Source organism: Brachionichthys hirsutus, chromosome 3, assembly GCF_040956055.1.
Source record: "Brachionichthys hirsutus isolate HB-005 chromosome 3, CSIRO-AGI_Bhir_v1, whole genome shotgun sequence".
NCBI classification, from domain to species: Eukaryota; Metazoa; Chordata; class Actinopteri; order Lophiiformes; family Brachionichthyidae; genus Brachionichthys; species Brachionichthys hirsutus.
In genome coordinates this window covers 9,645,355-9,661,493 of record NC_090899.1, presented here as the reverse complement: position 1 = coordinate 9,661,493, position 16,139 = coordinate 9,645,355, and the positions used below count along the sequence as shown (strand labels likewise).

The window sequence follows — 16,139 nt, the reverse complement described above, 5'->3', positions numbered from 1 at the left end:
TTCATTGTCATGTACCAGCAATGAGATTTGTTTTATTTCATGTAGAAGAAACTCACTGGTGAAGAAACTCTCCAAGTCAGAAAACTTTTTTTTTTTAAATAAAAATAATTAAAAGACTGCTGTAATAGAGAAAGTTGGAGAAATGCAGAGAAGACGCTTGAAATGCAATAATTAAGTCTACTTTATTTAACAGTCCAAACCAAATGTATACATTCAGAAACTCCACAAGACAGCAGCACGGGGATACAATTTTGGACATGATTAACCCTTCAGTGTCATGTAAGTCATTGCTGACCAAAATGAAACATGTGTAATACCTTGTCTTGTTGTTCAATATCATACAGTGCAATACAATACAAGCCCCTCTAGACTACATTTACACAGGTGTACAATAAATTGCTTCATATATTACATTACACACTATTTGTTTGCAATACAATACAAAGCAGCTTTTTTTAAACAGTCTTGGAACACAGAATGCAGTTCTGTAATCGATAAATTAAAGCTTTCTGCTTTCTCAATAACATGACTGTCATAGCTTTTGAATCAACACCTGAAACTCACAGCTAATCTTTACGCAAACAAGACTAAAGAGAAGGACGATTTCACCAGTTTGTTGGAATGGGGGAAGAGAGAAGAGAAAATGACCAGATAATAAAATCCAGTAACAAAATATGCTCATGTGAGAACGCAATGCCTTGTTCAGGCTTTGGTTGATGACCTCAGCAGTACGGCTGAGTGTTTGTTTTCTTATTTGTTTTTTCTCTCCAACTCTGCAGGAGATGTGTTTATTATAACAGTCTTTAAGAAGAGTAAAGAAATACTGTATATATTATAAACATAGCATGGACATGGTGTGGGATTCAGTGAAAAAACTGTGGCTGACTGTTTGATGATGATGATGATGATGAATATATTTATTAGATAGAATATTAGAGTACAAGTACAGTTAAACAGTAGTATGTATTACAGTACAATTACAGTTAAACAGTAGTATGTATTACAGTACAATTACAGTCAAGCATCCTGTCTAAGAGGAGCATTTCAAAAAAGCCCTTGCGGTCTTGTTTCCGTTGAAAGTCCTGTTGTCATCTTGAATCTTGAATTTTGAATCTTGAATCTGTATTGTTTAAAAACAATATATAATGTTTTCATCCAGAATGAACTAATTAATTAAAAAAAAAAATAGGACTGCTTTAAGATTTTTATTTGGAATGTATAAAGTAAGAATAAATGATAAAATAGAAAGAAATCGCATATTCTAGATTTTGGAATAAAACAAATTTCCATATGTAGTGTGCATTATCATCTTAACTTATGCACCTAAATTGTACAGAAACATATTTAATATTTGTATTCTACATGTATTCTACAACACATTTGACAAGATGAACAAATAAACCTGTTTGCTTCTTTTTCTTATGAACAGGTGCCATGAGCAGTTCCCATGGTAACAAAGGGAAAACAAAGAGTAAAAAGAAACGGGCTGAAACGTGCATGGCACCCCTTCAAAAGGAGTTTTGTATCGATGTAAAAACCAGACTGGAAGCCACATTTAGTATTTAGTATTTAGTATTTAGTACATTTCCTGACTGAATCCCATTTTCAGCCCAATATACATGCTTCACACATCCACTGTTGGAATTAAAGGAAAACTACAATTCTATGAGTTTATGTCGGCACTTTTAAACTGCTGCCCCCACCGCCGCCAGCGTCATTGTGATTGAAACAGATGATTATTTTCAGACCTTTGCTGTGCAATTATTCCTCTACTATTTGTCCATTCTCTCACTCACATGATATCTTCATTCAGACCACCAACCAGTGACGCAGCTGTGGAAAAACAGTACATTCCAGTCAATTAAAACACATCAGTAATGATGGTTGAGAAGTGACATCTCTTCAAAACCTGCATATACAGTATGTGAGGTTTCGGTCAACAACAGAAGTAAACAATTCAGAGGATAAAGAAGAAGCAAATATTAATAATGAAGCCAACGCTTACTGTGAACTGCCGAACCTCCCCGTTGTCCACCAAGTGATGCTCCTTCTCCGGAGTGATGGCATAAGCCAGCCTCTGTTTAAGTAGAACAGAAAAGAGCAACAGACATGTTAAAAAAATATATATAGAAAGGAAATATTTTAGAGGTAATGCTAGCATTTATATCTGAAATTTCCTCTGAGCGCACTATTATCAAAATGTCATAGCTCTGACTTACATCGCAAAACCTCCCAGGCAGAGAGCAGAGTTTGTAGATAGCGTAGAGAGGCACCATGGACATTGACGAAATGGCAAGACACCACCCCACCACGTTGGCCCATGGAGGAAACGTGTAGGTGCCGTAGTTCGGAGGGGTGAATGTAGCAAAGCTCACCACCACCATAAACTGAAAAAGATTTTCATACCAAGATCAATATAGATTTGCTGTTATTATGAATACATGTTAAAGAAACACCAGTTCAGTGTCGAATGTAATTTTCTGATGAATGTCCAGTGATTTCTGAAACAGCACCCCCCCCGCCAAAAAATATTCACAAACGGACCAACTCACCAGGAGGAAGCAGGGACTGACAAATTTCCAGCACAACCTCCAGTACCTTCCTGGTCTCTGGCCAATCATCTCCTCAATGTCATCGCTGAATCGGTCCACTCCTGAAACGCAATTGAAATACATGATATTACTAACAGCACATATTAAATAAAGGGTTTGTTGTAATAGTCAAAATTATGTGTTACAGCCACAACAGGATTGAGCCATTGTTTTTTTTTATTTTGGTGCGTTTTCTATTTGAGAATATCAAGCACTGAAAATATTAACAAAGCAGTAGCTGCTTTTGTTTGTGGTGTCCTATACTTCACAATGCACTCCCCCCCCCCCCCCCTCCCCTTTAAAATCTATGTAAGAATACAACCCACAACTTCACTGCCTTAACTTCACATAATCAATTGTAAATGAACTGCTGCACCATGTGTACCTGATCAGAAGTTGCTTTCTCTCATAAGCCTGACTGCACATTTTATCTTTTGTGCCTTTTTGTACCTGGGAGGCATTTCTCGCTGCAGAGGAATGTATCTAGACTGACAACTCAGTATCTGGAAAAGCTTTATGTCCTTATTTAGTGGACAGCTGAACGAAAGACCACAGTGGCCAGGGGTTAAGGGCTCCGCTCAGAAGTTATGAGGATGGGGGAAAGGCCCACTGAAGCCTCCGGCTTGATTTATCTGGTTTGCCAAAGGTCAGAAATGACCAAACTGATGTAATATGCGACTCATAAAATTGAACTGGGAAGAATTTCCCCGACCAAAACTCAAAGTGGGAAGATACCCTCAAGCTCATTATCCTTAAGCTTAATAGCACTACGTTGCTCTGAGGCACAGCACACCTATACCAGGAGATTTCTCATCAACCCCCCTAATTTAGCACCAGGTTTTCTGACCATGAAAATGATTTTGTTCTTCTTTTTTTTCCTGTCCTCACCATAAAACCATGCAATGCTGATGGCTTCGATAAGCACTCCAAAGAGAATCGATGTTCCTGCAGCAAAGTGGTCCAGGAGAGTGAAAACATACATCCCACCCTGGAGAGATCAAATGTATAACAATCAAGTTTCCAGCTTTATCGTATGGATTAGAGAAAGAACTAGCTGGGAAAGAAATGTATCTTATTAGTCACTATATTTCATCTGCAGATACATGTGATATGGTGATCAGCAGGAATAAATTGATATGATAAGTTATACAAAGTAACAGCTTGTCCTGTGTAAAAACTTACATTTGTAACACAGAAAAGGGAAATGAGGAAAGTGGCAGTGACAATGAAAAGCGTGAACAGCTCTCTGTGCTTGTGAAGAAATTTGAACTCATCAATCAGCCCAGTGATCACTGATTCCATCCCACCCATCTAAAAAAGAAGACACAGGTGTTAGCGTATCGGTCTCTTAGAATTGACCTGCACTGTCCAACTTATTATTGCATAGCTGCTGCACCATAGTTTGCGTCACATTTAGTGTAATGAATCATTGAAAATCATTTAATTCGCCACTATAATATAGCAAATAATCACCAAAGACACTGCAGCCATTTAAGTCACAAAAATAAGAGAGCATATATCAAACGACTGTGTTGCATTGTGTTTGTGGGTTGGTTTATCCTCACAGCACTGTCAATGCCCAACGTCAACAGCATTATAAAGAAGATAACCGCCCACACGGATGACCCAGGTAATGTTGCAATGGCTTCTGGGTAAATAACGAACACCAAACCAGCACCTGAAGATGAAGAAATTCAAGAGAGGAAAATAGAAAAAGAACAAATTAGAAAACCAGCCTTCAAAAGAAGAAAAAATATGTAGAAAAAAAATATTTTAATAGACTTAGAAGTAACCCAGTTCCAGTAAGTGCAGTGGTGACATTTAAATGCAGTCATCAGGTTCACTTGGAATTCATTCATCGATTACATCATGAATATCCCAAAACTGTTGATTCTTCAAATACTTAAAGAGCTGTAAGGCTCATGGTTAAAAAGTGTTATCATAAATGCGATGGGTTATTGTTCTTGGACTTCTGATTCACCTTCAGTTACATATTTCTCCACATTTACTGGAAATTTATGGATGCTCCACATGTTTTTTTTTTTTTTTATATATATTTAATATATAATATTTAATATATTTTAAAACACTTGCAATGGATTAATAATACTGTACCATCTCTGGCAACTTTGTCCAAGGGCACATTGTGCTTGTGGGACATGTACCCCAGAAAGGAGAAGACCACAAATCCAGAGAAGAAACTGGTCAAAGAGTTGATGGAGCTTGTGATGATGGCATCTCTGGATCGATAAAATCAATTAAGATGTAAGGGAGACACCAAAAAGCTCAATCAATCAGTCATGGTCCATAAAACAGTCAATAGAAAGATAAATGACCAGTCAGTCAATAAGTAACAGCATGTTAGCGGTAAAGTAAAGAATAAAAATGATATTTTTTCCAAATGGGTCTAGGTTATAGAATAGCTTAAAGGCCCGCATGCTTTCAGTTATTGAACAGACACATCATTGGTAGCTGATATAGGTTAACCTACTTTAAACTAAAAATGTGTAGGAAAAAAAGTGACAAATAGAGCAGTGTTGCATAACGTGTGGGCCCCTGAAAGTCACTCTTTTTTCTTTTTTTTGCATTTTGCAATTTACAGTGATTAGTTGTTGCACCCAGGGGGAAATCTTCAAGAAAGAAAGTGTCATGTGTCAGTTATTTGCAACATAAAAAAACAGAGCTAAAAGCCTCATGGAGGATGCTGATGATCCTCAAAGTGCGTGACACTTTGGATTGGTGCTATGGCTGTCTGGTACACAGCATGGCGTCAAAGACACACCGAGTTTCAAGGAGCTTCAAAGGTTATTGTGATGCACCTGCTTATAAATGTGGTGTGTAAGTGTGTGCACGCGTGTGTGTGTGGTGAATCAACATCCACTGTCCACCTCTGTGAATCCCTTACTGCGTGTCTTTACCTGTAACAGTTGTTGCTGAATTTGTTGTAACTGGAAAAGGCGATTAGCACACCAAACCCCACTCCCAGAGAAAAACAGATCTGTGTTGCTGCCTCGATCCAGACCTGGGGAACGACAGAGCAAGCACACTTGTGTAAAGCGGCAAACAAAAGGCATGGGAGAAGAAAAAAAGACATTATTAGGGATAATTGCAGGAAACCCATTCAACGACAGTAGATGAAAGCCACTACTGAATATTGGGGTAATTTTGCAAATTGCTGCTCCATGCATCGACCTAATCTAATTTTCAAATTGCTTCTATGCGTCTATGCATCTCTCTATCTTGCTACTTCCTTTCTCTTCAATTCACCATAACCGAGTCCTTTATTTCTGAATGCTTACTTATTAAACTCCTAGTGTCAGCTATTAAGATAATTTAGTATTTGTATAAGAAGTGGTAGTCAATTTCATGGATGTGGGAAATATTACAAAGATTTAACCATTTTCACCCACTGCACGATGCATGATAATAATAATAATAAATTGATAACATCAGTTGCAAATTATTGATAGCAAAGCCTTTATTACATATTTTCATCACCTTACTATGAAAGATATTTGCTGTAGTAATAAAATAACATTTCAGACTAAACGCAGAAGTTTACTCAAATTGTGACGACATTAGATTTAGAATGAAATTTAAGAGGTTAGTATGACAAAGTTACTGAATATGCTCTGCCCTACAAATCCCAAATGGAGTATCTGCAAAAAAAGAAAAATGAGAATAAAGTGTTGGGTGTTTTTCTTTCACCAAGCATAAGCATCAAATTATGTTAAAGATGGGAGTGGGATTAGACGAAAGTGAAGGGAATGTCAAGCCTACTGTGGGTTGACGGTAAACTTGACACTTTGCCTTTGTTTTACAGTGTTAAAGTTCTATGTCCACACAGTGACAAGATGCTCTGAGTAAACCCTTGTCAGAGGAGTGTCACTTAGACTGATGCCTTGACATTGTTTAGACATCAGTCACCCAGCACATGAGTAGTGTTTGAATCGCCTATAAAGTCTAAAGTATCCTAAGTATCTTGGAAAAAAAGAACGAAATTGAATATCCTTTCAGGGAGACAACGTATAGGAACCTAACGCAAATGTCACAGCGACCCTGCAGTTTAGCATATACTGAAAAATGTATTTTAAAATAAAAATCAATATAATTCTTGTAAAAGAAGACATTACAAATAAAGAAAATATTGCAGATACTGTGCTTTACCTTTGTTGGGCAGATATAAATTGTTAAATAAAGAAAATAAAATTAAGGCTGAAAATGAAACCTTCCTTTAAAATGTATTCCACAATTACCCCACCCCCTCTTTGTAACTTACCTTAGCATCACAGAGTCTCAGGAAGTCGACAGAGAGGTAGGCCTTAATGCCATCGATGGCTCCGGGCAGTGTGACTCCACGGAGCAGCAGCACAGTTAAGACCACATAGGGCATCGTGGCTGTGATCCACACAACCTGAAACAGTCACACAACAATCCCACACAAACGAAGATGAGCACAGCGAGAACACACGCACATTTATGGTGGGACAGGAGGCGATGCACACAATCAGATTTATACATTCGCCTGCATGTAACAGCGATCAATGCATAAACAAAGCCGTAAACACACAAACAGTTTTCTTAGTTCTTGCGTAGGATTTACTTAGTTGATTTGTACTTTTGTAAAGCAGCCTCATATGTAGCATGGTTAACAGGAGCTAGTGTAGCATAGCCAGTGTCTCCTTTGAGTCGGTCACAAGCCCGGATAAATGCAGAGGGTTGCAGCAGGAATGGCATCCGGCGTAAAACTTAAAGAATTTAAAATGCAATTAACCTTAAATATGAAAGTCATACCGGATCGGTCGAGGCCCAGGTTAACAACGACCGCCAGCAGCGTTGTTAACCCAAGGGACGCTGCTGGAAATTGGACTACTGTTTGTCGAAGACAGAGATGAAGAGGAGGAGGAAGACAGATGCATCAGCAGCGAGAGAAGAGGGAATGGAAGAGTTTAGGACTGAGAGTAGGGACCTTGAATGTTGGTAGAGAAAATGACTATATCGGTCGAAGGATATTGAGGATGGAACTGCCAGGGAACAGGGCTAGAGGTCGACTTATAGGACAAGATACATGGACGTAGTGAGGGAGGACATGAGAGTGGCTGGTGTTGGGGAGGACGATGCAAAGGACAGGGTGAAGTGGATTAGGTTGATTTGTTGTGGCGACCCCTCATGGGAAGAGCCGAAATAGAAAGAAGAGAGATTAGTACTTTTGTGGTCGTACTCACTAGCAAAATTAGTTATTGTAATTTCCTACCTTGCCAGATGTTTTCACACCCTTCCAAAGACTGAAGTAGAGCAGAACAATCACTACAGCCAGACAGGAAGTCAACTGCCAGCGTGGACGGCCCAGATCATCAATACCGGTACTGTCCTGGATGTGGAGCACCCCTCTCCTAAAGAAAGACATTATTCAGGTAAGAACTATGTTTATTTAACCATTTACATAGATATAAAGATAACTAGTCAAATAATATGTTCGCATAAACCTCCTTACTTCCTGTGGCAATCAGAATCAGAATACATTTCGTCTAGTTGCACTGCTCCAGAAAGTATGGGAGAAAGGTTTCCTCAACCGAGAAGAAATTAAAGGTAAGTAAAAGAAAAGTAAAAGCCCTTACCACAATATAAAAAATGTTAACAGTTATATAAAGAAATTAAACAATTGAGTAGGTCGGAATAAGTGAGTAATTATGCAGGTAAGAATAAGTAATTGTAAAAATGAGCAGAGCAACTGTAACAGACACAAGCAATGTCTTAAAATTGTAAGTGTGAGAACTTAAATGAATGCACTAACTGTAATATCTAATGTTATAAAGGTAAATATATCCAGGAGGCCAAAGGCAAAGCAACACCATTTACCTTCATTGCATTTGCAATGAAGGCAACAAAGAGAAAAGTGTTCTTCATTTTACTGACTTCCTGTAAAGCTGAAAACAATATTCTGCATGAAAGTTGCTGAAGCCTGAGCTTAGCATCATTACAGTCAGTATTTTACAGACAGTCAAAAGAGGTGAGACCAAAAAAGATCAGTCAGTGTTCAGCTGATGTGGTTGAATCGTCTGCAGGTGTTTCCAATTCATCCAGAATGAATCAAATGTCTCAACTGTCACAAGAGAACAACCCTCCATCACTGGAATAGGACACACCTGGTCAGCGTCACATGGTGGGAACTATTTTAATGAAAAATTTGAAAAACCAAAACCCACATACATATATGTATGTGGGTTTTGGTTTTTCAAATTACTAATCATATGAAAGAAACATTGAGAAATATTTGAGCCTTCATTCAAGGAAACTTACTCAAAGTATTCCTGAGCAGGAGTGGCCTTGTAAATGTCATTGACTGAGCTATTATCAGCCCAGACAGAGCAGTTCGGACTATTCCAAGTGTTGTTGCAGTGGACCCAAGGTAGCTCGGAAGTGAATGAGGAGAACAGGTAGAACAGAGCCCAGGAGATGATGACATTATAGTAGAAACCGACGTAGAGGGAGATGAGGATCACCGTATAGCCTACACCTGTTATGGGGAGACAGATGATTAGTACTAATAGGCATTAAAAGAGAGCACTAGAAAGAAGAGGGAATTATATAGTCAGCACTTGAAATACTGGAATTTAACATCCCACAGACCCAACAGTGGCTGAGAGTATGATGAAGCAGAAATGGGAATGTGGTGAAGCTGACAGGGCACAGATATGGAGACGGCGTTCTCTAGAACTGATGGGTGACATTGATGACTTCCTCTACTTCCCTCTCTGTCCTTTTTTTCTACAGTGAGGACAGTGTTGTCTTCAAAGAGGCACCATTTGTCCTTCTGGTTCAGGAGGACTGCTGAGTCCTTGGCTCAGGAACTCAGGTCCATTATTCACATCTTGAATCATGTGACACTCACATGATGGTCAGGCAAGTAAACAAACAAAGCAAACACAAGTGACATCAGTAATCCACAACAATGATGAAAAGGGTCAGTGGTCAGTGGTCTTAATGAGGCTCAAAAGTCCACATAGACACTGGATTGAACTGGGCAGGGGTCAACCCCTGAGAAAGTGGATGGTTCTGGTGTGAGGTTTCTGCCTTTTAGGTTTAAGACTGACTCTTCATACCTGAATTACCAACAGACATAGCCTTTCTATAAATCAGAAACAATGGCCACTCTTCTAAGGCTGAATTTAATTGTTAACCTTTGTTAAAAGGCATTATTGATTCCTTTGTCATGGTGATGTGATATTTCTCCAGTTAGCGACACCTTTTATTGCCCCACATGCATCCATATTGTCTCTCAATCGCTCTAATTTTTCTACAAACACATTGATCCTTAGAAGAAACCAGCTTGTTGATCAGAATAATAATTACTGTCAATATGAGCGTGTGTATGTGTGTGTATTTGAATAATTACCGTTATCCCCCCACTGAGAGACAAAACTGTGTGATTAGAATGTCAACCTCCTCATTGTGCACTGACAGACGGTGCATGTTCTTAGACACACACGGGGGAACATGTCCACACTCTGGAGCCACCTTCAGATCATCAAGAACGTGGTGGAACGTAAAGACAGTGGTAGAGCTTCATACTGGGAAGTAACAGATGGTTGACTTTCAACATTTGCTTCTTCCTGTTATGTTCACATTAAATGCCAATATTCCTATATTGTGATTTATTTATTTATTTATTTTTTGGGGGGGGGGGGTCAGATCTTATTTGGTAATGTTAATTGTTCAAAAGAGAACGTGTCTGTCATGCAAAAAGTATGTTTGCATTGCGTGAGTCATCTGCTTCACTAACAACAAAAATATTGATCCGCTATTAGCAGATACATACGGCAATCTTCCCCGAGAGGAAGGGTAAACGCCTGCGTTGATGTTGTCATCTGTCCTTTCACGGTGCGGCGCTGACCCATGACGACATCTGGCAGCAAATGCATATATGCAACATTGAGCACCGATCAGGTCCAATCTCATTGATGTTGGATTGTAATAAATAGACAAGGAAGGTGCCACATTACTTATTAAAGCTAGGAGTAGAATTGAGGCACCTCAGCGTCATAGGGAGCCATGAAGTGACGCTTAACTGTTTTAAATAATTAACAGCAATTACAAAAAAACTAGTATCAAAGACATGCTGCAGTGCAAACACAGATGTGGTTCTACACACAAGAGTCAGCCTGTCATATGCATAAAAAGTGAACCAACAAACTGTATTATTGTTTTTTCTATGACTTTGCTCAGAAGTCCAAATTGGACTTAATGTGTGTTGCTCCATTAGTGCATGTTTGGATGGCGCTCAAACAGCGCTTTGCTTATTCAGGTGTTGCAAACTGTCCCCAGAGAGTGTCAGCCAGTGGTCCTTGCTACTATTTGATGGAAGGAGTTAGACAATCAGGACAACAGCCTAAAAGCCCAATTTTCATGTGCTTTCCATCTCAGTGCCAACGGAACCTGAAGTTCCAGGGAAGATAAACAATGCCTGTCGCTTCTCAACACGGAGACAAGCAGACAAAGGAGAGTGGCAGGTGGACAGATGGGCATGTGGGCAGACAAGAAGACAGAGAGACATGTAGATATTAAGAGAGTCATAAGACAGACAGGCACGTAGGCAGAAGGACATACAACAGACTTAATATGCATGCAGGTGTGTGTGTGTGTGTAGGTGTGTGTGTTTGTGTAGGAATTTGGGGTGCGGTATTACACATTTCACTTCCTACCTTTAAATATGGGACAGATCTTCCAAACCCCCGCTGCACCCTCTCTGTTATACTGTCCCAGAGCCAGCTCCATGTAGAAGAGAGGCATGCCTGCTATCACCATGAAGAACAGGTATGGCACCAGGAATGCACCTGCACACACACACAGAAACAGGTAAGACTCCCCATCTGGATAGAAGGTGGCATTCTAATACTTCTAGCATTTCCCATCTCAATTATCAACAATTTTGTGAGTGAATCGTGGTTTTTACCTCAGCCAAGGAGGTTAGGCTTTTGGCGGTGTTTGTTTGCTTGTTTGTTTGTTTGTTTGTTTGACTTTTAGCAGGATTACAGAAAAACTACTGGATGGATCTTGATTTAAAAAAATTCTGAAGTTGGGTCTTGGTCTAACTTTGATCCCATTAAATTTTGAGAGTGATCCGGGTACCCATCTGGATACAAAAAAAGAAAAAGAAAAGTCTAGCTATTTTCCGATTTACTCATAATGCAGGCTTTAAAAATGGCTGCTGGATTAAGACGACACCTATGAGCTATAATGTCCTGTGTTTGTTTTATTCTTCATCTCCAGATGTTCTGATTTTCTGTCACCATTATATTGTCCACTGAGGCATGAAATACACCAGAATAAAATTAAGAATGTTTTTTTTTAATTGCTGAAATGAAACGGAGCGATATTTTCCCTCAATACAATCATGGCAGCATGCAGGATTTTGGAGCCATCAGTATAGCCAGTTGTGAGCATTATCATTTACAGCTCTTAAATGTAATGACAGCTCTATGTTAAATAGCTATAATTAGTGGCAGTGATTGTGGGAGCTAATCTATTCAGAGCAGCTGTGGTGGCTTCCTGCCAGTTTGATCTCTGTACATCTCAAACAACAACCGGTGACATCTGATCATGACCATCTGCATGTATGTGCAAACTCGCCTGCACAAAAATAGGTATAGTAGTCACAGGTGGACATACACAGTATGAGTTATTCCATTCATTCTTTTTAAATATTTCCATGCATGAACTACCTTCTTCCTACCCTCACAGGAGATGCAGGCGATCTTATACTATCGTATCAAACACACCCACTCATGACACAATGCTACTCTCACCTCCTCCGTTCTTATAGCAGAGGTAAGGGAATCTCCAAACATTGGCAAGGTCGACTGCAAATCCGATCACAGACAGCAAGAAGTCGATTTTCTTCCCCCAGGTCTCCCTCTCCTCCCCACCATTGGGGTTCGTCTGAGGAGGTGCTGGAGCCACCAAGGTGGTCGAGGTGAATTGAACCCCATTCTGCTCCTTAACCAGGATCAATTCCACCTGAGTAGTGCGAAGTCACAGAATTATAATAAATCAGTGCAGTTGGTGTTGGAAACATGCTGTTCTATTCTGTAACTAAAGGTTTGTCTCCTAAATGTCATACAGCAACATTTGTTTGTGTTATATTCAGCCATTCATTTTCTGGATAAGCAGGCAGATCATGTTTACATGTACAAGTGTATGTGTAGTTTAATGATTGAGCAGATTGTGAACCAGCTTTAAGTCACCACAGTCTCACCCCGGGGTAATTATTCTCTCACTTCCCACTCATGAAGAATGACTGAAATAACATCGATGACAAGGATTTTCGCATCCACTGATTTTTACATCAGTTCTAAATGGCAGCTCCAGAATATTTAGATTTTGTTACTATTATGGTTGTTTTTTCCCCACTAATCTTTTCTTATGTCTGTATAAACCAATTCGTAATGAAATACATATAATTTAGACGCAACCAGCAGTGCAGTTAGGATTTTATCAGATCTGCACTGACCTCTTTGGGGCTTATGGTGTTGGAGGTGGGTTTTTCTGGAGCTACAACTGAGGACATCTGGCTGACAGGGGCTCTCTGTGCCTTGACGATTCAGGAGGATGTGAAAGTTGAAGGACGCTGAAGTGAAAGAAAAAACAATTACAATCACATTATTCCCTTTGAAATTTGGTTATCATTGCAAGCAGAATTAAACAAAATAAGAGAAAACTGGTGCTGTTAATATGTGAAGGATGAAAAAAAAATGTGTCTGATTTTGTGTGAAAAGAGGGTTATCACAGTGTGTTCCTTTCATATCACACTTGTTGATCGCCATTTTGCTTCCAGTTTTGTCCCAATGTCAGCAACAGCAGATGTGGTTCCTTTTCCATTTAGAACATTTCAATAACATGGTCATGATCAGAAAAAGTATTAGTATAGTATGGGTAATTTAATTTAATTTAATTAATGTATTTTATTCATTTAATTTAATGTATGTTCTGAAAATAAGAAATGATCATAAAAGTATTTTTACATTCAGTAGAAAATTTGTTCCAGATAAATGTTTACTCAAATAGATTTAAACAATTAAGTATCATCTGCTCTAGGATCGTGTGAACATTTTGTACAATTAAACAACCCATCATCTCAAGCATTCAGATGATCATTTAAAACCTTTTTTCTCCACTAAACTGTAACAATTTTTTAACCTGATTTAATGAGTTATTCTGTAGATTTTACATCTTTTACAGAAAAAAGAACAGCTTGTTTTACAAATACAATTTCCCTTCAAATTTGCAACACAAGAAAATAATAAAATACTCACCTTTAATAAAATGAAGTGATGGAAAATTTAATTCCAGCAGTTTGGCTGTTCTGTAAAGTGCTGCAAAGTGATGCAGACCATATTGATGTACCGTCCTTGATAAGTTAGCCTTGAATTATATCAAAAATGTTTAGAGAAACCAAAAACAAAGAGTTAGAGTCAGAGAAAGACAGAGAATGAAGATAAATAATGGTGACTGAAACGGGCAATCTATTAGAAGCGAGCCCTCCCACTGTCCTTGGCTCTGGGGACAGACACTCGGAGCCCGGAGTACCCTGTGGTCTGGTATGGAGATCTGTCTGTGTTACCACTCTTGTATGAGCGACAATCAACAGCACCCTCCGTCACCGTCACTCTGCTCCCTCCCTCCCCACCCAGGCTTCATCTCAACCCACTCCCCTTTCTCCCATCATTGCATTTATAAATCGGTGCAGTAAACAAAACTTCAAGAATTAACATTTATATTTAATAACATATTGTCTTAAATCCCCATGTTTTAATCATGGTTTATTCTCGGTCTTAATAAATATAATGCTTTTAAAAAATAAGATCTTATTAGTTCAATATCAATTCTGCAGCTAATCCTGTGGTGGTGGTGGTGGGGGGAATAATGTGCCAGATGTGGACAAATATTATTATCTTAAGATAATAAACTTCTTAACAAATAGTCAGAGCAGCACAACTGAGTGATTTGAAAATTTGCTTTAGCCTTTCCAATTAAAAAAAAAAGAAAATAAACTCTGTCAAGGAGGCAATACTTTGCCTTTCATGGAAAATGGAAAATGTTTGACGTGTAGAAAGAAGCAAGAATCTGTGAAATAGTGGAGTGGTTCTAAATAAAGTGGCGGACCCTGAAGAAAACCACCATTAGATAAATGCTATTGAATTCAATTTTGTTTTTGTTTAAAACCCAAATAAACCAATAAACAGATGTAGAAAAAAAGTTCAAGTGGTTGAGTCCTACTTGTTCATTCTACTCTGAAAACTATTTAACCTTGCTTTGCCACACTCCAATAAACTCCACTCCAGTTGTCTTTTTTCTTTTCCTGTCTTTTTGTCAAATAGACCGTAGTGACACGACCCACCCACACAGCCTGTCAATAGGCAGACATATGTTATGTCTGACAGGCCTAAACACAATCAAGTCTGATACCCAGGCCTCACCCATTTCAAGCTCAACCAAAACAGGCATGAGGCAGGGGGCACCATATAACACAATCAACCCAAATGGATTCATGGTACTCAGGTCCAGAATGACAGCTTGTTGTTTTCAAGCCAATCGCCACAATCAATCGGTCACTAATCTCTAACAGCAACACTGTGACCTCACAATGCAGACACCTTCAAAGTGCAATCATCCATCAATCTTCAGGCCTCATATCAGAAATTGGTCGGTCGATGTACGCCGTGCTGGATGCATGAGGTTTCTGATGGAGCTCAGACAAGGATGAGGTGAACATAATGGAGTGTCTTGTTTTTGTAAAGGCAACAGCTGAGACCCAGAAAAAAAGGATGCAGAAAAGGAGGATGTGAAAGAGTGGGAAATGGGTGATGCAGAGGAGGATGAAGGGACTGAGGAAAGGGGAACTGAATGGAGGGGCAGAAAGTTGTGTTGGAAAAAAAATAAAAACAAATGAGTGAATTGTATATTAACCAAATCATTTCAGGACTATCTGTTCTGCTCTTGGCGTAACATATAAATCTTAAAGGCTGCAAAATAAGCCCAGAACAGAAGCAGAATATTTCCTTCCACTGCTCTGCTCTGGTTCTGTCTGCAGGAATGAGAAAATATTACTTGAAAAATATTACAGGATACGAGAATAACCACTGACAGTTAGAATTGTTCTACACAAACAGAGACGACATTTCACCTGCTGTGCAACACAACCGGTCCGCTTGATGAAGTTTAATTCCGTAATAAATGATGCACAATAAGTTTACTGTTGACATTGGAAAAAATGTCAGTGAATAAATCACTTCATTAGGAATCATCCTCTGGGGACCAGGAATAGCTACCGGATGCATATAAAAAAACAAAAACCTTACATGCCAGATTACAATCTATTCATGAAAAAGTTTCATTTTGCTGAAATCTATGAGTCATGTCCACTAATCTTGTTATGCACCTATTTATCTCCTGAAATTAATAAGCACATGCAGCTATTTGAACGCATGAACATGCAGCGATATACTTTACTGCATTGAACTGACTGCACTGCATCCGGTTTACCTCAAG

The 16,139-nt window shown here is 38.9% G+C and overlaps 1 protein-coding gene across 1 annotated transcript; it reads right to left on the bottom strand.

Annotated features, from left to right (window-relative positions):
- Positions 1-1,809: 1,809 nt before the first annotated feature.
- On the bottom strand, positions 1,810-13,158 carry slc6a3 (solute carrier family 6 member 3). The gene is made up of 15 exons (XM_068754963.1): positions 13,102-13,158; positions 12,398-12,608; positions 11,294-11,425; positions 8,892-9,108; positions 7,846-7,984; positions 6,871-7,005; positions 5,510-5,613; positions 4,707-4,831; positions 4,157-4,269; positions 3,774-3,902; positions 3,480-3,579; positions 2,553-2,653; positions 2,220-2,387; positions 2,006-2,077; positions 1,810-1,833 (listed from the first exon to the last, which is right to left on the bottom strand). Exons 1-15 carry the CDS (start codon positions 13,156-13,158, stop codon positions 1,810-1,812), a joined length of 1,827 nt encoding a protein of 608 aa, XP_068611064.1.
- Between the last annotated feature and the right edge of the window lie 2,981 nt (positions 13,159-16,139).

Excerpts from the sequence above, each read along its gene's own strand:
- slc6a3 (XM_068754963.1), bottom strand. The coding sequence starts at position 13,158 with ATGTCCTCAGTTGTAGCTCCAGAAAAACCCACCTCCAACACCATAAGC. Across the intron at positions 3,580-3,773 it reads CCCTTTTCTGTGTTACAAAT|GGTGGGATGTATGTTTTCAC; the intron begins GTAAGTTTTTAC and ends TGATCTCTCCAG. Across the intron at positions 2,078-2,219 it reads TGCCTGGGAGGTTTTGCGAT|AGGCTGGCTTATGCCATCAC; the intron begins GTAAGTCAGAGC and ends CTACTTAAACAG.